The sequence below is a fragment of the Alosa sapidissima genome, chromosome 1 (genome assembly GCF_018492685.1).
Source record: "Alosa sapidissima isolate fAloSap1 chromosome 1, fAloSap1.pri, whole genome shotgun sequence".
Classification (NCBI taxonomy): domain Eukaryota; kingdom Metazoa; phylum Chordata; class Actinopteri; order Clupeiformes; family Clupeidae; genus Alosa; species Alosa sapidissima.
In genome coordinates, this window is record NC_055957.1 from 27,639,441 (window position 1) to 27,667,244 (window position 27,804).

Consider the following 27,804-nt stretch of genomic DNA (forward strand, 5'->3'; position numbering starts at 1 on the left):
GAGAGAGTTAGTGCATGTGCTTATGTGTGTATCAGTTTGTGTACATATGCATTAGTGTACTGTATGTGTCCCTGTATATGTGCATATGTGTAAGTGTGTGTATGTGTGTGTGTGTGTGCCTCCACCTCCCTGTGATATGACGGGGTATCTCTCTCTCTCCCTGGCTGTTGGCCACAGGACAGCGTTGGCATGCGCTGCACGTCGCCTTCTCCTCCACAAGCAAGCACCCCCCACAATCACCCCCCCCCCCCCTCCTCCTCCTGCCACTGCCCCCACCCCCAGCTCAGCCTGAGTATAAATCAGTGAGCCGTGGGGGCATGCCGTCTTGGCCAGCCAGGGGTGGATGTGATGGGATTTACAATGAGATCATTAACCTTGGGAAATAGCCGGGCCCGGCTACCATATAAACACAGAGCCTTCAGATGGACTCCACCCCCTAACACACACACACACACACACACACAGCATGTGGACAGCCATCTACAACAGAGGGGAGGTGGGTGGTGATGAGGGGGTTGCTGTTACCACGGGCAACCACAGATCCCGAACTAGCATTATGGAGTAAAACAGAGCCATGGCCAACATCTTTCGGACGAAAATGTCTCGTGGAGAGAGCACTGAGGTCAGATGAACGTGTGATGGTGACATTTAAAAGAGCAGTCCATGATTCTATTCCAATACACTACGTTTGTCAAATTAAACAATTTTCTCCTCGTGTTCCTATGGCTGTCTGTTCTGTGTGTGAGCTCAAATTAAACTCTGGTGTTTGAACTGTCCTGACCCTGTAAATGTGAATCAAACCGCGATCTCAGCCAATCAACATATTGCTTCAGTACAGAGGGGAGGGTACATTGACTCAACCAATCAACCACCTTTTTTGTCAACATTTCTTTGGTGGTAATGTGTGAAGCAGAGAGCACAGAGCTTACATGTAGGTGAATGTGTGAACATGACATTTAGAGATAAAAAAAGACACTGGAGGAAGAGTGGTACATACAGGACAGTCCATTCATTGAAGATTCACACAGTACGTCACAGTACAGTACATTCAGTTCTCACAGCAAAAAAAGTCAAATGAAAAATGAAAACAGAAAAAAAAGAAAAAAGTACCACACCATACTACTGATGTAATCAGTCCATTCATTGAAGATTCACACCGTACGTCACAGTACAGTACATTCAGTTCTCACAGCAAAAAAAGTCAAATGAAAAATGAAAACAGAAAAAAAAGAAAAAAGTACCACACCATACTACTGATGTAATCACATTCACAAGGTTCACTTGAAATCTTCCAGAGTAGTGGCTGACAGATAGGGTTCTTCTTGTTTTGAAGTTTACATCGAAACAGCCATAGGCAACAATCTGGAGCAATCAACTCAGTGCAGCTGATGGTAATGCCTGCGGTCAGTTTGGAAAAATGGACATTCAAAAAGTGCATGATTACTAAAGGCTCCAGGACTCTTTCTCTTCTACAGAAAAAAAAGTCATAATAAAAGACATTCATCATTTGCACTGAGATGAATCTGCACTGAGAATTTCAGCAGCTGAGAGAAATAAAAGTTGTTGTATTTCAATGGAATACAAAAAATGTGTTCAATGTAAAAATGATATTAGAGGTCTGGAAAACCACCTGCATTTGATTATGGAGAACCAGCCAGCAATGCCACGGCCAAGTCTGTGAGTGTTTCCTATTGGCCAACAATGTATCTCCAAAGAGCACTGTGCAATGGCCATCTGTAAGCGACAAAGTGCTATTCCTGTGAACACTCTCTCTTTTAGTTAGGATGGTCATGTTTCAAGGGAGTACGGAACACAGCCATCAGTCTCCATCAGCTACGTGAGAGCCACCAGAACGGAGATGTGTGGTCACCTGGCGCAGGTCTGGCGGAGTCCAGTCCAATCTGAGAGAAGGCTTCTGTCAGCTCTCTGAGAGGGTAATAAGGGTACTGATACATACACTCACTCTTCTAACCTTGCTTAGCCTATTAAAATGATTTATCAGTACAGAATAATTTACCTTTAACTGACCTTTATGTTATTACACAATACCGTTTGAGAGATGACAGCCACAATGCATACATGCATTATTTCCAGTCACCACAAGGAATAGCTTATCTTGTTTACATAGTTTTGACATGCTATGCAATTCAAGCGTTCAGTTGAAACAGTCCTTCACATTGGTTTCCTAAACTTTCGCCATCAAGTATGAAAGTTAAGAGTTGGCATTTCATAAGTCAGTATAAATATTTGACAGTCAAGGCTGACTTGGTAAGAATCAATCTTGAAACATTCCTACAATAAGACAAAAATTGTGTTCTCTGCAAAAGGCTTCAAGCTGTCAGTGGAAATTAAAAAAAAAATTCAACTTTTTTGTTTTTAGAAAAACAGTTTTGTGCAATATCATATCATAGATAAGTTTATCTATTATGTTGTGTACTTCAGTTCCTTTATATATCTTTTGACACAACCTGACCTTTAAAAACAAACTATTTCACCAAAAATACAAACTATGTAACACATCATTCCAAACTTAGCAGATTTCCTATGAAACAGACTCTCGAAAAGAGATAAATATAGGAGAGCTTTCTATAGTAATAATGATCATCTGTCAAGACTACACCTTTTCCCCCAAGTACCGTATGCACATGTGGCTTTGGGTTACTGCTCTATTCTTTGGGTTCTAGACAGGGAGGTTCCACAGGAGAACATTCTGCTGTTCTGGAGAGTTCTACCCTGAAAGCCATCCTCTGGCCACTACTGAATTCGCTACAGTAACACACATTCTTCTTCTTCTTTGTCTTGGCAGGTGCCACACAAACCCGAAGGCAGCAGCTCCCAGACCCGCTGCCATCTGTCTGTCTGTATGACTGTCGTACACGCACAAACATGCATACGGACACATCTGGAGGTTGAGGGTTCTGTGTGCGTGTTTAAGGACAGTCGCTGCCGTCGTACACCACTGGTTTCTCCACAGACAGGCGATAAAGCACTTTCTTTGAGATGAACCTGTCAGATCATTACACCAGCACAAAAGAGAGAGAGAGAGAGAGACAGATACAGAGACAGAGAGAGAAAGAGAGAGAGGGGGAGAGAGGAAAAGAGGGAGAGTCACAGGTGAGCTGTGTCAAGGGGAGAATTGCACATGAGAGGTGTGGGGCAGCGGGGAGCCTCTTACCTAGAGAAGGAGTTGTCAAAGATCAGGGTGTACTCGCCAGGACTTCGCACCTTCAGCTGCCCCTGGATGGTCTCCTTGTGAGAGTTGCATCTCGTCAAAGGGATCATCACCTTTCATGTAAAAAAATAAAATAAAATAATTATTTGTGGCTCTGAAATGTGCAAAATTGAGCTTTGGATGTATACAGTATCATCCACAAAATGTGTATGGACTCCACAGTATTACACAGTAGTGAAATTAATATACTTTTTTGGTATATTGATACTGTCAATGTAATAAACATATCTCTCTGTGTGTGTGTGTGTGTGTGTGTTACCTTGCCCTGCTCCAGGGGGATGTCAGTGTTGTCTCTGTACACCATGCTGAAAGAGATTCTCTTGGGCTCGGAGGAGAACACCCAGCTGATAGTGGGACCGGCACTACCCACAGCAATGGGGATGATACTGTAGCAGCTGGACTTCACGAACAGCTCCCGAAACTCGTCTCCAAACTGGGCGATCTCATCCACACCAAAGGGCACTGACAGTCTGGGAAACAACAAACATCAAACAAACATCAGATGTTTTTGTCTTATTTTCAAACCATCACAAGAAACACAAAAAACAGATTCCACATGAGGTATTCGTCATCCATCCCTCCCACCCAGCCAGAACACTTTCTGAACTGTAGGTCATATTGCACATACACATTTAGCAAAGGGAGAGAGCAGGCACCCCACCCAGCCTCGAACCCAGGTCTCTGGGGCACTAAACCTGCAGCTGCAGCTTGACCTCAATGCCAGAGGGCAAGCCTGGTTGGTATGGCAGTCAGAGTGCATACTCAACCGTAATGGCGGCATTCTGTCTCTTTCACACACACACACGCACACACACACACGGTGTGAGTGGTGGTGAGTACTTACGTGAGCTCTCCAGACTTGAGCAGGCACAGCTCAGCGTCCTGCACAGTGGCGATAATCTCTTCTGGTTCCTCAGTTGTGGCGTCATCGGCACTGGTGCTGCTGTTCCTGAGACATACACACACACACACACACACACACACACACACACACAGAAAAGGAGAGAGACACACAGGCGATCAACTCTGCTGAAGATGTGCTTAAACAACCCCCACACACAGTACCAGCTGGCCCAAAGGAAATAAAGCTCCTTGGCGCCAATGCGGCCATAAAGATGTGTGGAGGGCGGCTTAATAAATGCTTTTTGGAGAGTGTGTGTGTGTGTGTGTGTGTGTGTGTGTGTGTGTGTGTGTGTGTGTTTAAGTGTGTACAGAATGGAATTGTTTATGCTTGAGAAAACAGAGGGACCCAAACAGAGTGTGTGTGTGTGAGAGAGAGAGAGCAAAACCTGGCACAGACATTGAGGTGAAGGAGAGATAAACAGAGGGGGTTGAGAAAAAGGAATGTGAGAGAGAGCGGAAGAGAGAGAGTGAGAGAGAGAGGAAGAGAGAGAGGAAGAGAGAGAGGAAGAGAGAGAGTGAGAAGGGAAAATAGAAGAGAAAATGCAGACAGGGTAAGGGACTGAGAAAAGGTGATGTGATAGAGGTAGAGAAGGAGGGATATAGAAGGGACAGAAATAGATAGAAAGACCGAAGGAGGCAAGACGATGATCTAAATAGTGCTCGGGCTGTGTGTGTGTGTGTGCGTATATGTGCGTATGTGTATGTGTGCGTACGTGTGTGTAAACGTTTGAGTGGGTGTGTGATGACTCACAACTTTTCTGCCTCCTGTCGTCCAGTCCCGGGAGAGCAGGCAGTGGTGTAGGAGAGTGAGTCGCCATCATAGATGCAGTTCACCTCCTCCTCCGTGATAATGTCAAACACACCGTCATCGGGTGCCCTGGGGGGCGGCTCGGCCACTGCAGGAGGGGGGAGAGGGGCCAACGTGACACAATATCAGGGCCCTGGGCACCTCACAGGCGCCTCCTGCAGCACCAGGGATGGCTCACAGCACTTAGAGCCGTCACAGCACTACACTATAACACTACGCAGGCTAAATGGGCTGCACACGATGCTATCACAGAGACGCAGTCTACTGTCTCAGAAACTTAATCATTTATGAAAAATACAAACTCAAGCATGAAGCAATATATGGGGTAAATATGAACCCTAACATAAAGAAGATATACATATATATATATATATACTGTATATAACATGCTGAGGTACCTAAGGTAATTTCCAAGCTGTTCCCAAAGTAAGTGATATGTTCTTCCAAAATGTACTTTCTGTAGTATTTGAAATGTTTGTTTTGACACAAGGTGAACAAAGTGAGATAGATAGATAGAAGTGCAGCCTCATCATATCTGTCTCATTCTCTCCCCATCTCGACTACCAAAGTTGGCAAGGATGCCAGTGTGTGAAATGGGACGAGGGTGCTAGCACCAATCACACAAGGAGTGTGGTCAGGCAGTGGAAGTGGCCACTCCTCCTGCGCCTACCTCTGACACTGGGCCCGGCGGAGCTGGGGGGCGTGAGGGGGTTGAAGGGCGGGTAGGGCGGCGTGCCCAGCTCCTCCTGCGGGTGGCGCTCCACCACGGCGCTGTGCTGCGTGTAGCAGTCCTTGCAGCAGCGCTCGCGCGTCCCTCCCTGCTGCGTGCTCACCGTGTTGCTGCAGCAGTAGTAGCAGAAGGCCCGTCCACACAGCCTGCCAAACAGGAAGTCACTCGTTAACCCTTCCTAGTCTCGTCGTCACGGGGTTGGTCAGGAGGTTGGGCGGATGTGGGCAAGCTTATCAGATCACATTGCACATTGTGGGCGGATGCGGGTCCCGTTCACGTGTCCTTACTGTCAATCATCTGCATTACCAAACTATAACACCCGCACTACACTCAATAAGCTTTTGCAATAGCCTTTAGGCTAATTCATTTGGTTTATACCGTATTTTCCGGACTATAAGTCGCACCTGAGTATAAGTCGCACCAGTGAAAAAATGTGTCATGAAGAGGAAAAAAACATATATATAAATATATATATGTTGCACCTGAGTCGCAGGACCAGCCAAACTATGAAAAAAAAGTGCGACTTATAGTCCGGAAAATACGGTAATTACATCCTAGTCTAACATTTTACAGCCATATCAGCAGTCTTCTTGTCAATTTGTGATTCATGAGTGTTTCCCTTAAGTAGTAGGCCATAGGCCATATACATCCTCTTGTTTAGATTGCAACACCTAGACTTTTTGATGGTCATCAAGAGGCGGTTATCAGTACTATACCAGTTGGGATACTATTGGTCAATACTTTGTTCTCTGTCAAAAGAAGTAAAAGATGTAAAGGATATGCATGTTTGTGTGCATATCATGTGCATACATGTGTGTGCACATGTGTGTGAGGGAGGGATAGAGTCTGGATGAAAGGTTGCTTATTTTTCTTGGTAGGGTGGGTCTACAACACTTTCTAGAATAACTACTAGTTACGCCCCTGCTGGAAGTCATAAGTCAATTAACCTTTTCCAGACCCACTCTCAATTACTTCTAATTCTCATAATGGAGAAGGTCTGTGTGCTAAAAAGACTAGGTTATCTGGTCTGGATGCATTTATATAGAGAATATTAAGAGATGCTAATGATACTATGAAACCTTTTTGCAAACCGGTTGCTGGTCTCTGTGTCTGACCCCATCTCACCTGCAGTTGTGCTTGCGGAGCCACCAGCTGAACTGGCTGTGGCAGCCCAGGCAGTGGCTCTGCTCACGGTCCGTCTGCTCCTCCTCACGCAGCTTCTGCTCAAACTCCAACGCATCCGACTTCTGCCACAGTGCATCTTTATCCCTGCAGGGGGCGCCCAAGAGTTTCAGAATAAGGGTTACTTATAAGGGTTACAAAATGTTGTTCATGGCTGTTTTGTTTGCTTTGTCGTATGACTATAATGATTATAGACAGAGGCATATCATCTTTAGCATTCTCTTTTTTAGCTACAATAATGTTGTCCCACTTTGAAATATTATGTATAACAAATACTCATTTACCTCATACTGACTGAATTTATGGCAAGAAAGTGTATGCAAATGGAGGCATTTGCACAAGTGATAAAACAATCACGAGTAGAGCCTGCGCCATGAGAAGGCGTTGTGATCACCTGATGAGCTCGATGAGCCTCTCCTCCAGGTTCCTCTTGGTGCGGTACAGGTCGTCGATCTCGGCCGACGTCTTCAGATCGCTCGTCTGCTTCTCCACGGTAGTGCGGCGCAGGCTCTCACTCAGGTCCTGACAGGCCTTCTGGGCCAACGCCAGCTGCTCCTCCGCTCTGATAGAGGGAGGGAGGGGGAGAGAGAGCAAAGGAGAGATGGAGAGGGAAAGATGGGGTGGGAGGAGAAAGAGGTGAAAAGAGAAGCACACTGAAAACACCAACTGAAAGAGGAATCATGTGGTGTCAGACGTCATGACCCAGCCATGGCAGGCCGACAGTTCTGAGAACAGTAGTGATTTCCATTGTGGAGTCATAGATGCGTAAAAAAGCTAAATACACAGAATTTTCAGTCCCAGTTGTGTGGGCACTTCTCCACTTACTTGGATACATCTCCTTTCAGTTTCCTCACTTCTTCCTCTTTCTGAAGAACAACACTGTTGGCAACGTGGGTGTTTGCGACCTCAAATGACTGGCCGCTGTTCAGAGATACGGTCTGCGATCCAAAAAAAACAAACATTTATTGCATGTTGTTTAGTGATAGTAAGTTATTTGTTTTAAAGCATTGTGTATGAGGTAACAATGACAGTCCAGAGACATCTTGTGTACAGTATGCGTGCTCTGAACTTGCTGCTGTAGTGCCTTGTGTACTTCCAATGTAGTGTAAAAAATAACCTACTACTACTGTACATAACAAAGCGGAAACAATCCAAACCGAGCAGTGGCAAAGACAAAAAACTCTAGGTTTATTAATCCGGGAGTTGATATCTCCACTTTGTTATGTAGTTGGTTATTTTTTACACTACACCAACATCCAGTGTGCACACCTCCACTTCCTTCAGCTTAGTTTGGAGAACTGAAATCTGCTGTTGCGCGGCCACCAGTTGTGTCCTCACACCCTCAAGCTCCTCTGTGGCGCACTGCAAATGGCAAAACATGATCAGCCACAAATAATGCTCCAGACACCTCATCTCACTGACACTATTATCACCTTTATTATGGAAACTGAAATTTGATATTTTGATGGCATGTGGTATGGGAATTCTGAGGCAGTTCTGACAAAATGAGGCTTCCATGTATACCAGTACACCGTGTATTCTAAAGCATGTATCAGAGTTTGTTTGTCTTTGGTTATTATTAAATGGATATAATTATTATTAGCTATGGATATGTTTCCTAATGCATTTCTCACATTCTAGACCATATTCAATAACTATTGAACACAAGACAAGTGAGAATCTTACACCTATCCCAGTGCATTTCCATGCATATTTTGATCTATGACATGCCTTCTGGAAACTGCTTGAGAGCATTTGTCGTCTGGAAACGGCCTTTGACAATTTCTATGCATGCTTTAGCTTTAGGTATCTCTGAGGCCTTTGTTTTGACATCTCTAATGTTCTTCCTCTGAGTGGGTGTGTGCAGCAGGTTCAGGTCAGGCAGGCGTGTCTCACCTGGAGCCTGGCTTCGTGCTGCACGCCGCTGCTGCTCAGTTGGAGCTTGAGGTCCTGGATCTCCCGCTGACTCTCCTCCTGCAGACTCCGGAGCCTCCCCCGCGTCTCCTCCAGGCTGCCCTGCGCCTCCTGCAGACTGGCGGGGAGCGGCTGAGCCTGCCTGAGCTCCTCCTGCAGCCTGCTGTTCTCCTCCCGGAGGGTCTTCAGGCTCGTGTTGAGTCTGCACGCCTCTGCGGCCGCCTCCTCCTCCATCTGCCGGAGACGTTCGGAGAGCGCCTCCCAGCGCCGGCGCGCCTCCTCGTTCTGTCCAGTCAGCGCGCACACGTGCACGCCCAGCTCGGCCGTCTCGGTGTTGGCGCGGTGCAGGGCCTCGCGCGCCTCCGCGTTCTCCACGGCCAGCGCGTCGAGTCGCCGTTTGAGCACGCCGTGCTCCTCGCGCAGCGCCGCCGCCTCCGAAGTTGCCGCTGCCCGTTCGCGCGCCTCGCGGTCCCTCTCGCCGGCCAGGGCCTCCTCGCGCTCGCGGCCCCGCAGCAGCTCGTCCACGTGCCGGCGGTTCATCTCCTCCACCTGCGCCTTGAGCTGCTGGGCCTGGGCACGCAGGTCCTCGCGCGAGGCCTCGGTCACCTCCTGCAGCGCCTGCGTCTTGAGCCGCTCCTCGGTGCTCTGCTGCAGCTGGGCGCGCAGCCCCGAGGCCTCCTCCTGCAGACGCAGCACCTCCCGCGACTGCAGCTCCCGCTGGGCCTCCGCCAGGGCCAGCCTGGACACCACCGCATGGCCGGACGCTCCTAGCTCTCCCTCCCCCTCCTCGCCGCTCCTGCTCCTGCTCTCGGCCTCCTCCAGCTGCCTCCGCAGCTCCTCCTGCTTCTCCTCGGAGGTGGCCCGTCTCTCCTCCAGCTTGGCGGTCCGAGCTGTGAGCGCGCTCAGCTCCTCTCGCGCCGACGCCAGCCGCTCCCTAGCCTCGGCATGCTCCTCCCTCCGCTCCTCCCGCTCCCTCTCCAGCTTCCGCGCCTCCTCCTCGGCCTCCTCCGCCCGGGCCAGGGCCTGCTGGGCGCTCTCCTCCAGCCGCCGGTTCTCCTCCAGCAGCCTCCTCTCGCACTCCTCCAGGGGCAGCTGGGCCTCCTCCAGCCGAGTGCGGAGCTGCGCCTCGGAGACGCGCAGCGCGGCCAGCTCGCGCTCTGCCGCCTGCCGGGCCTGGGCCAGCTCGCGCGTGCTCTCCTCGTTCCGCTTGACCGTCTGCAGCAGCTTGGCGTTGAGCTCCATCAGCGTGGTGCACTGGGCCTTGTAGTCCTCCACTTTCTTAGCCGTCGGGTCCTTTTTGGGCCCCGCGCTGGCCGTCTCCGTCTGGGCATCGCGACTTTTGACCTGCTCCTCCTTCAGGCTCTGGTTCCTCTGCTGCAGTGCCTCGCGGTCCTCGGCCTGCCGCTCGCGCGTCTCCAGCGCCCCCTGCAGGTCCTGCAGCTGCGTGCGCAGGTTCCCTGTCTCGCGCTCCTTCAGCGACAGCGCCCCCTGGAGGCGGCCCACTGCCGCCCGCAGCTCCTCGGCCTGCCGCAGCAAGCCGGCGCGCTCCTCCTCAGCCGCCGCCAGCCGCTCGCCGCTCTCGCGCAGGCTCTGCTCGCGCAGGCGCAGCTCCTGGGCCAGGAGCTCGGCACGCTGCCCCAGCTCCTCGTGCCGCTGGCGGGCCTCCAGCCGCTCGGCCTCGGCCTCCTTCAGCTTGGCCAGCAGCTCCTGGATCTTCCAGGCCGAGTCGCAGTAGCTGGCCGCCTGCTGGCTCTTCTCGGTCAGCGCCCCGTCCAGTTTGGCCAGGAGTTCCATGTTTCTCTTCTCGGCGACGCTCAGCTTGGCCTGCAAGTCGCTCTCGGACGCCTCCCTGACGCCGAGGACCTCTGGTGGCGCGTCGGCCTGGACGACGTGGTTCACAAACTCCCCGTTGGCCTTCGTCTCCTCCGCTTGCTGGTTGTGTGCGACCTCCTGCCGACCGCTGACCACGCCTGCTGCACACTGCTGCTGCTTCTTCTTCTGCCCGGCGCTCTCTGTGGAAGACAACTGGCCCTCGAGGTTGCAGATGACCAATCGCAGGTCGCCGGCCTCCTTGGTGAGCAGGCGCACACGCTCGAGGAGCTCCTGCTGCCGCAGCTCCGACTGGTCGAGCTCCACGCGCAGGTCGTCGGCTGCGCTGCAACTGGAGAGGTTACCCAGCTCGCTAAGCTCACCCAGCAGACACGGACTGAAGTCGGGCCCAGGGAGGAACTCAGCAGGCTGCTGTAGGGACTGAACAAGACACCGGCAATCACTCAATATCAGTTAATATGGTATACATTTCATATATACTGTATACTGACCACATCTTTTCATTTACTTTCATTTATGTTGATATGTTTTATCTATGCAATTGAGATAATTATGGTCCATTTCAAGTCATGAAAGTATATACACGGGAAGGACCAGTTACTATTGCAGTAAACTACTGGAGGTTGTTTACACTTGTATTTAGAACTGACCACTTGTAATTTCATCGTCTCAGTGAGCGTACAGATAGTGAGACACACCTGTGAGTAGTTGCTGACCAGGCTGTTGACACTGGAGCAGCGACTGGGTGGTCTCCACAGGTGAGAAGTGGAGACACCTGTCCCGAGTGTCCTCCTGGAACAGTGCAGAAACACACACCTGCAGTTAGAACTAGCAGACCAATTAACAAAGGCTATGCTCACACTACCTGGCTGAGGTGACTCAAATCAGATTGTTTCTCGAAGTGACACATATCTGATTTTTTCAGTGCTCTAAGAACGTCACATTTTTTACAATGAGATTTGAGTCACTCCCGTATGTGGTTCTTGATCAGATATACATCTGATTTGTGGCCATGGGACATAAATGAAAATGCACAGATTCATAAATTCATGCGTCTTTTTTGCATATATATATATATGGATGCTTCTTTACCAAAGGCTACCGACATCTCCTGCAGCAACAACAAATTGCAAAAATGGCAAAAGTTCTTTGCTTGTGTCAGTTGTAGATTACATGATCACACCAGTTTCTCATCCTCCAGAGTGAAAAGTGATACATAGATTAGCTACTTTTTAAAGATGTTTTCTTGTCGGTTTTAATGATGTATTTTAGACAACCTCAGAGGTTGAGATTTCCCCAGAAAAGTTATAGAGTAGCATCACTCAAAGTCGCAGTTCCTTTGTCACTTAGAGAAAACATTAAGATTGGAACTTAGGTTCTCATTTCCCTGTTGACTCATGCCAAAACAAATCAATGTGCACATGCGTGGCGTTTTGGAAGATAGATGCATTCTCATTTAACTAGAGTTATAATACAAGGACTCTTTTAAGGTAATTCCAAATGTGAATCGTCAAGATAGGCAAATCTGATCTGAGCATTAGGCTTGTGATGTGAATGTAGCCAAAGTGATTTAAAATGCTTTTCATGGTGGTTGTTAGGTAATAGGGGCTCAAGGCCATGACCCCCCGCCCCCCGCACCGCCCCGCCCCAGTGGCTTGAATAGAATAAATTGTAAAATACATAAATTAATGAAACTAAACAAGCAAAGATCCTTCAAGAAAACACGCTTCGTGACATTCCTACTGGGCTTGTACACAACCAGACATTCCAAAGAAATCTTGAAGGAAGTCATGATGTTCTTGCTACATGCCAAGGTTCAGTGGACAGTTAATATAGAACAGATATGGTAACATGAAACTGCTCACAGTGAATACAGTTTAGGAAAAACATCACATGGTTACTGGTGCTATGTGTCTTGGTATTGTGAAAACAAATACAAATCTGAGTGGAATACCCATACTGTGAAGATGTTCCCAAACTTTTCTGGCTCACGGCACCCCTAAGCATATCTCTCTCCATCCACGACACCCCTATTTTTTTACTTCCTCCTTTGTGCATTATTTGTACTTCATGCCATTTTATTTAACCTTCTGATATGTTGGATAAGCCATAACTGATTTTATTATAAGCATTACTACGAGAAGGTGAGGTTTATATAATTTTTGTTTTATTCAAATGAACCACTTTCTTTAATTCAACTCATTTCACTCAACTCAATTCATTTTGAAAAATTGTGAACAGAATATGAGCAGAAATATCAGGAACAGGCCTTCTATCACAACTGTAATTTGAAATTGATATTATGGCTAATTTCTTCGGGGGGAAAAAATGTACCACTGCAGATTAAGTTAGTTGGTTCAAATTGAATATGTTTTGTATGATCAGGCTTGAAAAACAAGGCATATGGTCAGATTCTGTCATAGTAAGGATTTATCAAGTTCACCATTGGCAGGAGTACATGAACAGGGATTTCAAAGGGTTACCTGGCAAATGTGGGCCAATCAGAGTCTAGATCGTGACCTCTGGAAGCCACATCAAACTGGATCTCATTCAGCTCGTACAGGTGGTTGATGATGTCAATGCTTAGGTGAGATTTCAGGAACGGGCTGCGGGCATAGTACCACTCACTGTGCAGAATTACAGACACAAAGACAGACAGACAGACAGAGAGAGAGAGAGAGAGACACAGACAGACAGAGAGAGAGAGAGAGAGAGAGAGAGAGAGAGAGAGAGAGAGATGCACAAACAGAGGTGGGGTAGAGAGAGAGAGAGAATGACTGATCAAATCAATAACTGGGACAAATCTGGACAGGACACTGCAGGTGGTCTGTGTGATCCCAGACTGTAGATCTGATGGCACGCTGTCTGCTGCATGCCAAGTATGCCAATAAACACACTCGCCAAGCACTACTTTTCTATATCCTCACAGGGAATGTAGTCTGGACATCCATTTGGCCCTGCTCATACAACACTTGCTATCTGTGCACCCAAGTGTACATCAACCACAGGCTGGCATGTTTTGTTTAACACCTAAAAAAAATGTGCTGACATTTGTAAAATGAAATGCTTATTTCAAACAAAACAGAAATGGTTAAACTACGAATGCGGAACCAAGAGTAAATTAAGGAAGAGACATCACTTTCAGACACAGATCTTAGTTTACAGCTCACAGGTTTAGGGAAGGCTCAAAGTGAAGCTTCAAGAAATCTTTAAACTTCAGTCCAGACATAGCATCTATTTTAGCTCATGTCACAACAAACACAAGACCACACATAACTACCTCTCTATTAGCAGTCTAAAGTAGGCTAATCTAGGTCAAAAGTGGGGTTTCGGAGATGAATGGCTTCTCTTTATCGACTCTAAGGCTGACCTAAGTGATGGTCAGGCTAACTGTCTCAGTTCCTCTCTCATAGTGCGTCTCCATCCCACTCCAGGTACCGAGGAGGTGAGGAAATGAGAAAACTGTTTCCTGTTCATGTGAGGATAATGTTATGCTCCTGTGCGAGTCTGTATGAAACTGGAGATATTTGGTACATGTCTAGATGTACTTGGAGAGTGGCACTAACTGTGGACACAGGTTTGGATGCATATGTGGCTGGACACACTGTGCTGTAAGCAGGAATAGCCAGAAAGCCACACCTTTGCATTTGTGTATCTATGTGACCACATGGTACTGCATGTCTATCTCAATGTATCTGGGGCCATATCTGGTAATTGTTTGTGTGCATGTTGTATGCGTGCGTTCTCCTTTGGCTGCATACCTGGTGACTTTGTGGTTCATCAGACATTGCTGCAGGGTATCAGCCAACCTCTGGTGCACCAACGAGTAGCGGATGAAGGCTCGACCCTTTCCCAGCGAAGTTTTGAGCTACAACACAGACGGACACAGAGGTCAAAGGTCAAATATGTCATGTATACAGTATGTGCATCCAGGATGTGACTTGATGTGACCCCATGAACCTTAAGCGCTGACAGTACAACCACTGTCGCTCACCAAGAGAGAGAACCATTAGAGTGTGGTCTCGGTGTCAGCAGATATGTGTGACATGCGAGGCCTGAAAAGTGTCCTCCTGAGGAGAAAACACCATGTCTCATCTTCACAGGTCTGTGCATCAGCTAAGCTGTCTCACAGGCCACTACAGCTGACTACAGCCGAAAGGTTACTCTCTGTGGTTTGGCTTTGCATCTCATACACTTGAAGACGGAAACACAAACACACCACAGAAACACACACACACACACACACACACACGCAACATATTTGTCAGGAAGGGCTTTTTGCTCAGAACTGTACATTTCTAAGTGACCAAATATGTCAAATCCTGTTAGCCCCACAACTCCCATTGCCCACTGATGTGATGTGTTCTGATGTGTCCCTTTGGTTCTGAGGTTCAAAAGCTGACCTGATGTTATCCCGTAGATTATCGGTCAGGAATACCTTGTGTCCCCTGACTGGGACAAACCGCCACAGAAGCACAGATGGACAGGATTAAAGGCATGGGTCCAAATTCAACACAACACCAGATGGGGACTTTTCACTCCAAAATAAACAACTAATGACATGTCTTTAAGGTCCTGTGGCATATACTTCAAAGGGCTCAAATTAGCATCAATTAACACAATGCAACAATCTGTCACTTTCTGAGGCATGCTTTTTTTCTACAGGCAACTACTTCTGTTACCATCTTGAAATTCATGTTGATGGAATATGGTCATGTGAAGGTCAGATAAATCCACTGTATGCACCAACCATCCAAGCCATGCTGTATGTGGCCAGCGATGGAACATCACACCAAAATGTAAGACAAGCATATATCCAACCATGTTAGCAAGCTTATAACCACCTTGACTGTCAGTGGTGTTTCCAACATGTTTGCATGCTGTTAAGGTAGCTTTAAACCATAATTCCGAAATGTTGATTTATTGTCAGTTGCTGATCAGTCACACTTGGTCACTTACAGACGACCCTGACAGACAGTTCAATTGCAATGTTCAATGTTGTTTATTTCTTCCTGTCAATGTCATTTCCTTATAATAAGCATCATTCTCAACTCCCATTCAGCTGTTTCTGCAGCCGTACTGGAGATAGCGGTCTCAAATAATAACCTCAATGACTCAAACAACATCAGCAGTCACATATCACCTGACCCAGAGATTTCCAGAGAGTTCCTGTGCATTGCTATTGGTTTCTTGCTTAAAAGACAATAAAATCTTTCTTTTTCTAAATTATAGCCAAGAGTGACTGTGTGGAAAACACACTACGTGCATGCTTCTATGTACTATAGAGCATCATTCAAGCATCTTTGGCATACAAAAAATATATCTTTCATACACTACATACAACTTCAAATAAACTAATACTTTTGTGAAAGATCAGCACAAAACTAACATACAGCATATGTCTAGACTCATATCATTCCAAACACAGGCAGAGTTTCAAGCAGCACCCTACAATAAGCTCTTTAAGCAACAGTTCAACACCAACCTCATCTCACAGTCCTCTTTATGTCTGTTCCTCCATGACTCACCTCCAATGGATGACAGCCCAACAGACCTCAATGCATTGGCATACTCAAGTCATTGGTCACTAATAATAAAGTAACTTCATTACATGCAAGGCAGTAAAAAAAAAACATGGTTAGACTACAGCCTGAGACGTTATAGTCCTGTAGATCTCAGGGATGGGTGTTCCAGTGACCCGGTAGCTCAGACTGCGAGTTTAATTGTTTGTCACACTTGTGCACTTGTGCAGGATTACCTCAGGGATAGACTTGACAAAGCGAATGCCGTCATTAGCTCCTTTTAACTTTGCCAAACAGTCACAGAAATAATCCCAGTAGTCTTTCCTGATGCCGAGAAAAGTTGTCTTCTCTTTCTGGTCAAACTAACAAAAGACAAAGAGCACACATAAATCAAAATTATTTTACACACCGTATGTTTACATACAATCAACCATTAATATACTGCATATCTGAACCACCACTGATCCATCACCACCAGACGTGCACAAAAAACAAAAATATTTTTTTTTGGAAGAATACATTGTAGCTCTATCTTTTTGATTGACTTGTAATTTAATATATACTGTGTGTGTGTATATATATATATATATATATATATATATATATATATATATATATATATATATATATATATATATATATATATATATATATATACACACACACACATTATTTGAATTAACTATTATGCCACTGTGCAATGGAGGGAATAAGGGCATTTACCGGTAAGTACTTTGAACAGTATCAGTTTGAGAGGCTCTTGCGTCTATTTCTAACACATTTAGTACAGCGTCAGGAGGGATGTTTACGCACTTCATGCACAACTATGGTACCAGCTGGCTACTAGAGGTGTAACGGATAGAAAAATCACGGATCAGTGTATACCTCGGTTTTGAAGTCACGGTTTCGGTAAGCCTGTAGGTAATGCTAGCCTAAAATTCACTGACATTTGGTCCACCACAATTTGAAACATGGTCCATACCCAAAAAAAGCCTAGTGTTGATTACTGCATTCGGTACACATATCTATATGGAACCTAATGTCCTATACCTAAACAGTTCGGTACAAATATGTGTACCTTTACCCACATACTGGCTACAGTAAGTACAATAGAGTTTCAGAGGGTGAAGAAGCCTTAGTATCTGCAATCAAACACGTAAAAGCTTTGGACTACTCACCTACTGTACCACCAACAAAACTAGAACTAAGGCGTGAGAACAGCATCACGATAGCCTATATACTCTTTATAGGTCTATAATGGTGACAATATAATAGCACTGCATTTTAAACACAACTGCAAGTGCCTTGCACAAAACATAAGATGTACACCAAATTCATAAAGATATCCTAACTGGTAAGTAACTGTCATCTGTCTAAGTTTGCTCATTTGTAAACTTCACTGAATTCACCATGTTGGTTTCATTACCTAACCCGATTAGACTTGCTGCAGGTATAGTTGACAGGTTGTTGAGCTACATTTTACCACAAAGTTAAAGTTTTAACCCAAAACTGAACATTTGTGGTGCTTCCTTACCGATATGACAGCCTTATTGGTCAGAACCTGCATTAACACCACTATTTTTTTTAAACTGAAGTGAAATTGTGTTTCACACACATTATGATTGAAAATGTCTTCAGAATAAGGTAGGGGTTCCCTGATCTTATTAGCTTATTAACCAGCCATTTTATCACTGTGTGTAATTAAGAGTTGACTCAAATAATCACTTCCAAGTCAAACAAAATAGACATAGGTACAATGTATGGACCCAAAGCATCCATAACATCTTATTTGTCGATGTCTGGTTGTGGTGGTGGGTGGGAGTATAAAGGGTATCAGACTGGGACACTTGGGAGGCATTCATTCATAAAAAGTTGAGAACCACTGTTCGGTCTATGATATATAATTGGTTAATTCTTAGGTATTCACTGAAAGACATGTCATCGGGATAAAGTAAATATAAGAAGAAATATATAACATGATGATGATTAAACAAACTTAGGGCTTGATGAAACATTGCGGTGGGTTTTCGTGCAGTATACCTCTGGGATATATTCAAGTTTGTGTGTGTTTGTTTGTATACCTGCAGCAGGTACTCCAGTTTGTAGGAGAACTTGTGTAGGCTGGAGTTGTCGTCTGTGACGGGCTCTCCTGTCTCCCTGTGCTCCTTACTAAGCTCAGCCACAGCATCTGCATGCCAGATATAACACACACACACACACACACACACACACACACACACACACACACACACACACAGTGGAAGATGTACACACCAGCCCTGGGTCATGTCTGTCTCTGAGTGAGAGAACACTACCCTGTTGTTCATAGTCTGACCTTCATTTACCCAACTAATTTCTGCATTTTTAACTAATATGTGTTAATACACACACTTTCAATATTACATATTATGACAATGACACTTTTTAAAATACTTTACACATCTGGGAGGGTTACCAATGCAAAAACACAGAAATAACAAAACCCTGTTGTTTGTTTATCGGCTGCCTAGGTCTGGAAATGTGATTCAGTCAGATTCAATCTCAATAATAGCCAACCTATGTGGACATTACGATAGTTTGCTTTTATCCAGTAATCTTGGGACCTGTCACCAAAACGTTGAAACAAAGCCATTGTGCAATATGTGTTTGTAAGAACAGGCACAAAAAAGGGCCACTTTGAACAGGGCTCTTCAGACAGGGTTGAAAGTGGTTTTGTAGTGCTTCTTCTAGTATTTTTCTGGCGTTTTGGTATTTTTGACCAAAGTATGACACAGATGTTTTATTAAGACCACATCTTATTTAAATTGTGAGAAAAGGGGTAAAACATGTGACCTTTAATACCACTTCAAATACTTCCACTTTCTTTTGGCAAAATTAAGTTCCAAGCTGTCAAATTGAGTGTTGTCAGTCAATGAGCTACATCCTTTCCTACTTTATTTTTCACATCATCAGAAACATTGGTAAGCTACAGTGACTATCTCCCTCCGGTAGGCCTACCATGAAGATCTCTGATGATCCTCTGCAGCTGATTTTCCCCAACGGAAACAGATGCCATGGCGGATTGATGGGGAATAGTAGGGCTTCAAACAGTCAGCATGGTATCTGAGAAGTCACAAGTAGACAAAATGTGAGGTGTTACATTACAACTATGGATTTCATGGAGCTAACCAACAGAAAAGGTTAGCTAAAAAAAAAATCAGTCTTAACATAAGGACATGTCAAAATATGTATGTACAATCAACGTAATCAACATGTGGAAATGCTTTTCGATGTCCATGACATCATCTCTTCCCTCAGCTCTTCTAATCACTAGAACATCCTAAGCAAATGTGTCCGACACCACCAGTTACGTGTCTCAAAACCATGAAGTCCACTGACGTTAAGTAGCCTAGGCCTAGCATATATCATTGTCCTTCACAACTGACTCAAATATTGTCGAACATAGCCTGCATCATTGCACAACACCACTGGGCTCTCCAATAGCTTACTCATATGACTACTTTAATAACGTTTACAACAAACAGGCCACACAGCAATGAAGACAGATTTCAGACTAGGCATCATCATAACAACGTGAAAACAGGCAAGCATACGTTTGACTTTTTTAAGCTTTCCCCACCACGTCTAACCATTTTCACTTCAGAGTCCTACTTTCTTCTTACAGGAAACAAACAGATTTAAATAATCAGACAGATCGTATGCGACATGGTATCGTGAATTACACCTGCTGTTCCACCACTCACTTTCATTCGTGAGAAGTGACAGAGAACTCAACAGTCATAGACATTATACACTGGCTAATAAATCCACGTATTTCCCATCATTTGAAGCACACACATCTCGAAATATACCATACTTTGGTTAAGGGATAGATGATCCAGCAGATCGATAGGTTTACAGTGAATTCCTGCTAGTAGGCAGTAAGGAGGGGATTGGCTATGATTGACATCGCCGTGAATCAATGGAAACGCCTCTTGTTTGCCAGAGCGCAGGCTCTTGCGTGACAAAAGCCTAGTGCGGTTGCACTGTATAAGCAAGGTAAATAAACCGCAGGGCACGTGACGCACCATGAGGTGATGAGTGGACACCATGTGGACTGGCCTTTTTGGATGGAGCACCAGCAGTCTGTTGACTGATGCCTTTGGCGCACCATTGGCTACAGTGTTAGAAATATCAATTCACCATTCATTTACTTTTGCCCTATAGCTCATTGCAACTATAAATAACACAAATATGGCTAATAATACCGGTAATTATATTATACATAGGCTTATGCTCAGATTGAAATTGAATTAAAATGAGCAGTTTCACAAGATTTTCTAGCTAGTACTTGCCGGTTGTTTGCTGTCAACAAATTGATTGAATAAGGCGTTTTTTCCCGCTTCAAATTTTCTTTGTCAAGTTTGCTGAGGTTTGGTTTAGAAGATGTAGCCTAAACTGAGTCATAGAGCCACAAGATGTTTTAACCTGCCAATTAAGGTATCATTAACCTGAGCGAGGCCGGACACCTAGACACTTATATTTGTTATTTCATGAACTAGTGCAGTGCCCATTCAAACATGCCATTCCTGTAGAAAACCTGTAGCCCAATAACATCCCCGCAGGTAGGCTGTGTTGGGTCAGATTACTTTGAAATGTAATCCATTACTGAGTACAGACTACACACCATTTTTTTGTAATCCGTACGTAATCCATTGGATTACAAAAATAATGTAATGTAATCTGAATGCCTTGTGGTGATTTGCACGCTCAGTCATGCACTCGCCCCACAAACAGCAACACCTTGGATTCGGGAGTCGAGCGTGCTAACAATCGAGCTAAAAGCCCAGGCTGCTGCAACTAGCACATCTCTTAAGGTGTTGGGAAGGAAGCTAACGTACACAACATAGGCCTACATGCACATATGTACCAGCTAGCTACAGTTACACAACTAATAAGCCTATAAGCAGACATTAGGGGGTGTCCTCATTTTGACATCACGCTGCCACTCTTTGTCTGTAGCTGATCGAAATAGCATAACCCTAAAGCTTTGATGTAAGGCTATATGTTTGGCCTATTGAATAATAAGTGACATGTCGCTCGGTCACTGCCACTCGTTGTCTAGCTGTGTGGCATTCTGAAACATTGTTAAATTCGGGACCATTATGGCTCGTTTCAATTTGGGATTTTGCAGTCGGAATTGTCGTTTGTTTATTCAAAGTCTCAAGTCCAAAGTAGCCTTTGCTCCTCAAACTGTCAGTTTATTGCACATCATTTTTACGTCATTTTGAATAGCCACATACCCTTATTTGTTGGGGTGTTGTAGCAAAATCATTTTATGCAAGCAAACTGCATACAGGGAATCTTTATCAGTGTTCCCCCTAGAAATTGAAATGGACAAATTGAGTTACAAATTATGACATAACCATCAACACAAGCATTTACAAAGCATGATTATTCCAGAACTTGAACAGGATTATTCATGTTTTTCTTTCACCTTTTTCATTTACATTATTAGTAATTAGCCACTGTACAACTGTACACTGTAGGCCACTGTACAAACTATTACTATTTAGAATATACAGTGCTGTGCATAAGTTAAGACATTTATTTATATAATAACATTTATTATTTACGATACATGATACATTAAAAAATAATTGATGTCCTATTTTTTTAAATTAAGGCATTAAGACAAAAGGAAAAATATGTTTTTTATTCCTCCCTTTAGTCAATTTCAGCATGGGTGTCTTAACTTTTAGCCATTACAGTGTAATGACATGAAAGAGAAGTCTATATAGTTTATACAGTGCTGTGCAAATCGTATTGAGTGCCTGTCACTTTAATGCCGTGACGACCCGTGAGGCTTGCTTGATTCTCACGGTTTTAAGCTAATTTAGCGTTGTTGTGCATTGTGCATAAGAATATGTGAATGAAATTAATTATGTTTCCCATGTCATTTGGTAAAATAAATTCTCAAAGACTCGAAGAAAATCTATCTTGGATTATAGCAGATAAGTGTCTTGTATCATATCTATAATTTTGGTGAGCTCTACAGGAATTAGAAAACTATCTCAGATACAAGGATACAAGGAAGTTTATTGTCACATGCATATAGTTACTGGAAGTAAGAAATGCAGTGAAATTATGTCTGGTGTCAGCCTATTTGTGCATTTATTGGGGGGGGGGGGGGGGGGGGGTGCCTCGAGTGTCCTTTGGAGTAGGTAAGACTGTTTTTAGTGGCAGGCTAGCACATACCGTTGACTTGCGCTAGCCTAGCACCTGCGAACTCTGCAATTAGAACGACTGGATGAAACGTGTTGAAAACGGTCTCCACTGATAAATATCACACTTGCTTACTTGGAAATGAGGTCCTATGTCCAAAATCCTGAACCACCCCTTTAAGTGGCAAGGGCTGCATAAGAAAGGTGGGGGAGGATTGGGATTGGGGGGGCACCAACAAGGAGCACCCAAGAGCAACAGGGGTAAGGAAAAACTCCCTTACCAAGGAAGAAACCTTGGGCAGATCCACGGCTCAAGGGGCTAACCCAACTGCTAGGGGTCTTGGTGTGTGTGTTGGGTGGATGACAAGGGAGATGGGATAGTGTGCTGTAGGCTATATGTGGGGAGAGGGCAGTGTGCAATATGTGTGTTGGAGAAGCTTCCTCATGAGACAATGTGCTGTGTATTGGGGGGGGGGCAGTGTGCTGTAAGTATGTTGGGGATGTGTGTTGGAGAAGCTTCCTGATGAAATAATGTGCTGTGTATGTAGGGGAAAAGGGGGGGCAGTGTACTGCAAGTATGGTGAAGGGACTTACTATTGCAAGCAGAGTAGTGTATGTATGATGTATGTGAGTGATGACAGTGAAGATGTGTGTGTGGGTGGGAGGGGAGTGGAGCAGTGACTGTGTGTGTCTGTGTGATGTGTGTGTGGGTAGGTGGGGGCAGTGTGCTGTAAGTATGTAGAGGATGTGTGTTGGAGAAGATCCTGAAGACAATGTGCTGTGTATGTAGGGGGGGAGGGGGTGCAGTGTGCTGCAAGTATGTAGAGGAGGCTTATTGTAGCAAGCAGTGTGCTGTATGTATGTTAGGTGATGACAGTGATGATGTAAGTATGTGTGTGTTTTGTGTGTGTGTAGGGGATGGGGGTGGGGGTGGGGCTTGTATCCTTGTATCCTTGTATCATATCTATAATTTTGGTGAGCTCTACAGGAATTAGAAAACTATCTCAGATGTAAATGATTGCATATCCTATTACTCAAATTCAATTAAACCCACCAATAGGCTAGCTAGACCTTAGTTTCACAGCCTAGGTATGTTAGCAACACAGGGCTTGAAAGCATTGCCTGTATCACAAACAAAAACGAAACAATGTGTGGAATTTATCTGGGAATAGGCTACTGAAGGTAGGGGCGAGCTATCTCACTGGAGTGTTTAATTTGGTTCCAACATAATGTAGGCTATGTTATTTTGCACAAAATTGCGTCTGCTAATAAACTTAAACATAAACACAAACAAGCGTGATCTCCTGTGGAATCCCTGACTGCGCCTTCATTCAAAGTTAGCCTACTATTATTTGTTGACATGAAACCTGAACGAACGGTAGCTGTTCCTGAAGTTCACTTGCGTCTATTTTTTTTTTTAATTAGGCAACTTTTTTCAAGCATTTCTCATTCAAGCATTGCAACATACAAAAGTTGTAAAAATGTTGTAGGCCTGCAGGAGCGCCTATAGGTACAGTATGTGGCACATCATGTGGCTGTTTTTGGTTGTATCAGTTGTGTTATATTGATTAAGCTAAGTTGTTGATTGGTTATGGACAAGGTACATAGTCTGAGATGAAGGGCCTTTCTGAATTCCAGGTACAGCATGTGTGCAGCACGTGTTGCGACTGTCTCTTTGAGCATTGCTGTTCTGTGTCATGTTATAGAATATATATTTGGCTTAGTTGTTCATTGGTCAACACAAAAAGTAATATAAAACATACACACACACACCAACAAAAAACATCTGGTTGCAGTTCCTTGTTCCTTGTTAAAAACCACATACAATTTCGGTACCTGCACGTAAATTTCAGTACTAGTAAAGGTCACTTTCACTACAGAACCCACCCATATGATGAGATTCACTTAAATAATCCTTTGGTCTTTGAGGGCATCAGTCTTACTGTACAGTAAGACATCACCTGTAGTCACGTTGCATCTGTATTTGCACCAGAGAAGGTCAGTAAACAGGTGACATCAGTTAAAATTCAAATGCTTTTCCATCCTTCCATGTATTTTCACAAAGTTGCGGTGGAGATTTTTGTATATGCTAGTTATACATGAATTTCTTGTTGGTTTCGATGGGATGTGTACTTTGATATGCGATATGAAGAGGTAGAGGTAGTAAGGGAAGAGTTTAAGTTTGAGTATTCTAGACAGGTCATCTATTAGAAAAAATATGCTTTTTTCCCCTATCAAATTTTTCTCTTCGAATTCCTTGCTAGAAAGCATATTAGAACAGATTGACTTGGGGGACATGTTGAACATGTCATGGGTCATTCAGTTCAACCTCTGATATTCATAGTCCCCTTGATATAGCATGTGCAGCTTTGAAACATGGTGTTTAGGGCACATTTCAAGAAATGATTCTGACATTCTTATTACAGTAAAACAGTTTAACCTACTGCATACGTTCGGCATGTCAATTAATAGGACCGAAATTGGTGCTTTGTCTATCACACTGTTTGCAAAGCTCTCAGGGGAGCATCATTGTCAAGTTTAAAAGCAGCACATGCCATATCAAATGAGCTATGAATGGTGGAAGTTGGAATGACAAAATGGAAAATTACATTTTCAACATGCCACAAGTCTTCATCTGTTCATGCTTTCTAGAAAGGAATCTAAAGAGAAAACATTGACATTGACTAAGTTTGCTATTTGGCGCTAGTGACCAGACTAGTGACTTATCTATTCGGCAGAGACTTCCAAAGGAATTTACAAAACATTTGATAAAAAACAAGCAATAATATATATTTTTTAATTGATTTATTTGTCCTACTTTTAACAGAGATGAGTGATCTGATAGCTACATCTGATCTGGTAACTGCAGATTATGAGCAGAATTCCTCAGATTACTACAATGAAGATTATGAAGATGAAATGTGCGTAAAGACAGAGGTTCGGAAGTTTGGAGCGATAGTCACAACGGTGTTCTTCTCTGTGGTGATCGTTTTCAGCGTGGTTGGGAACCTATTGGTCCTTGTGATCCTGGGGAAGTATGAGAACCTGAAGTCTATGACCAATGCCTTCCTGCTGAACCTAGCCTTGTCCGACCTCATATTCACCTTGGGGTTGCCGTTTTGGGCCTCTTATGACATCCACAACTGGATTTTCGGCAAAACCGCCTGCAAAGCTGTGAGCTTCATCTTTGATGTGGGCTACTACAGCAGCATCATCTTCTTGACCACCATGACCATCCACCGCTATATGGCTGTGGTCCACCCTATGTCCGTGGTCATTTCCAGAAAGAGCTTCTATTGTGTGGTGACATCTTCCATCGTGTGGGTGGCCAGCTGCTTGGCCGCCACCCCGGCCCTTCTCTTCAAGACCAGCTATGTCAATAATAATGACAACTCCTTGCATTGCGAGTACGAAAGCACCAGATGGAAACTGGTGGGCACTTATCAGCGAAATGTTTTTTTCCTCATTTCTTTTGCTGTTATCATTTTTTGCTACACTCAGATCCTTCTACGCCTTTTTCGGCCCAATTCCCATACCAGGCACAAGACTGTGCGGCTCATCCTCATTATTGTTGTGGTCTTCTTCCTGGGCTGGGCGCCCTATAATGTGACCCTGTTCCTGCAGTCTCTGGCTTACTGGCAGCTGAAGCCTTTCGACAGCTGTAAGATCAACATCACAGTGGACTATGTGTTTTATGTGGGTCGCCTGCTGGCTTTCTCCCACTGCTGCCTCAACCCCATCTTTTACATGTTTATGGGCATCAAGTTCCGCAACCATCTGAAGCAGCTGCTGTGGTACTGCGGGGATACGACCAACATCCACCGACGCCACAGTCGCCTCATATACTCAAATGGTGAGGAGTGCTCAATGTACTGAGCAGGGCTTGATTGCAGGTTGTTTGGCTCTGGGGCCCTCTATATTCTTCCCTCATACTACTCACAAAGCATTATACTCTTTTTTTTATATTCTATTTTATATTATATATATATATATATATATATATATATACATACACACACAATTACTGCATTTACATGGAATTATCCCAGTTATTATTGGGTGTTGAATTTTTCTGACTTTGTGTTTGCGCATACAAACATCTCGAGTAGGAGTAAGAATAAAGGGCTGTTCACATCAATAACCATAATGATAACGATTATGACAAAAAGGTATAGTCCTAGCTAATATAAATGACTATGTCCACACATAAACTATAACAATAATGACATAAAGAACGATATCATTGGGGATCACTTTCAGGAGTGATTCTGAGAACGATAAAAAGCTGACAGCCAATCAGAATCCATCAAATTTTAGCCATCATGTTCATCAACATGAGGAGAAACTTTTCTTACCGTTAGTCAGTGTGGATTGGATGCTTTTATCATTATAGTTATCTTTATAGCTATTGTTCCTGATGTGAATGGCCCTTAAACCCTTATCCTGGTTTATATAGGGTTATGCTAACTGGAATACTGGACACTGTGTACACCCTACAAGTGGCCCTAATAACCAAGTGTCTCTGTGTTCATGTAAACACCATATCATGAATATGATCAAAATCAGGATTAACCATATGACTGGAATTCTGAAAAACATGTAAAGGCAGTCAATGAGACTTTCAGTAATGTTACTACTGGCTGTTCAATAATTCTGATGTGAGCTGGTGAGCTTTTGCAGTGATGTCTCCTTTGCTAAAGACACAGTGTTAAATGAAACCTTCAAAACATGTATTTTACATAGTTCAAAATTGATAAAATGTTTTTTTTTTTTTTTTCATTTCAGCAAGTATGCCAACTGTTACCTCCTTCCAAGACCAGTTTTGAAAAAGCCTCTAAGACGAAGTGAGTGACAGATTAGGACCTTACTCATTTTAATCAGAACTCTCATTTTGATTAAGAGGCACGGGAGAGTAGATGTGACTTTGAGGCTTTCCTATTTTTTTTCCCTTTCATTTCCAGTTCTTTCTCCACTTGAATTTGGTAATCTTTAATAAAACATTCACATATAGAGTAGAGTATGTCTTGCATGGTATGGTTCACACTGTATGCTATGTCTGTCTGATGTGTACTTGTATTTGTGTCTGAGTAAATTTTGTCATGAGATAAAAGTTAAATGAAACCTTCAAAACATGTATTTTACATAGTTCAAAATTGATAAAATGTTTTTTTTTTTTTTTTCATTTCAGCAAGTATGCCAACTGTTACCTCCTTCCAAGACCAGTTTTGAAAAAGCCTCTAAGACGAAGTGAGTGACAGATTAGGACCTTACTCATTTTAATCAGAACTCTCATTTTGATTAAGAGGCACGGGAGAGTAGATGTGACTTTGAGGCTTTCCTATTTTTTTTCCCTTTCATTTCCAGCTCTTTCTCCACTTGAATTTGGTAATCTTTAATAAAACATTCACATATAGAGTAGAGTATGTCTTGCATGGTATGGTTCACACTGTATGCTATGTCTGTCTGATGTGTACTTGTAT

The 27,804-nt window shown here is 44.1% G+C and overlaps 2 protein-coding genes across 5 annotated transcripts; one reads left to right on the top strand and one right to left on the bottom strand.

Annotated features, from left to right (window-relative positions):
* Positions 1–1,778: 1,778 nt before the first annotated feature.
* Positions 1,779–20,063, bottom strand: fyco1b (FYVE and coiled-coil domain autophagy adaptor 1b). 4 transcript variants are annotated; one of them, XM_042102525.1, is made up of 18 exons: positions 19,978–20,063; positions 19,119–19,223; positions 18,203–18,309; positions 16,358–16,483; positions 14,361–14,467; positions 13,083–13,226; positions 11,298–11,391; positions 8,752–11,019; positions 8,125–8,217; positions 7,681–7,793; positions 7,250–7,417; positions 6,799–6,942; positions 5,614–5,819; positions 4,887–5,031; positions 4,077–4,181; positions 3,492–3,702; positions 3,176–3,285; positions 1,779–3,006 (listed from the first exon to the last, which is right to left on the bottom strand). In XM_042102525.1, the coding sequence occupies exons 2-18, from the start codon at positions 19,174–19,176 to the stop codon at positions 2,931–2,933; spliced, it is 4,275 nt and encodes a 1,424-aa protein (XP_041958459.1). In that variant the 5' UTR covers positions 19,177–19,223; positions 19,978–20,063; the 3' UTR covers positions 1,779–2,930. The 4 variants fall into 4 exon arrangements, with proteins under 4 accessions (XP_041958459.1, XP_041958460.1, XP_041958461.1 ...); XM_042102526.1 differs by having other exon boundaries at positions 19,865–19,991; XM_042102527.1 differs by lacking the exon at positions 19,978–20,063 and adding an exon at positions 19,715–19,833.
* Positions 20,064–24,231: 4,168 nt separating this feature from the next.
* xcr1b.1 (chemokine (C motif) receptor 1b, duplicate 1) lies at positions 24,232–27,440 on the top strand. Its single transcript, XM_042108648.1, has 3 exons — positions 24,232–24,322; positions 25,152–26,177; positions 27,110–27,440. Exons 2-3 carry the CDS (start codon positions 25,154–25,156, stop codon positions 27,148–27,150), a joined length of 1,065 nt encoding a protein of 354 aa, XP_041964582.1. The 5' UTR covers positions 24,232–24,322; positions 25,152–25,153; the 3' UTR covers positions 27,151–27,440.
* Positions 27,441–27,804: the final 364 nt, after the last annotated feature.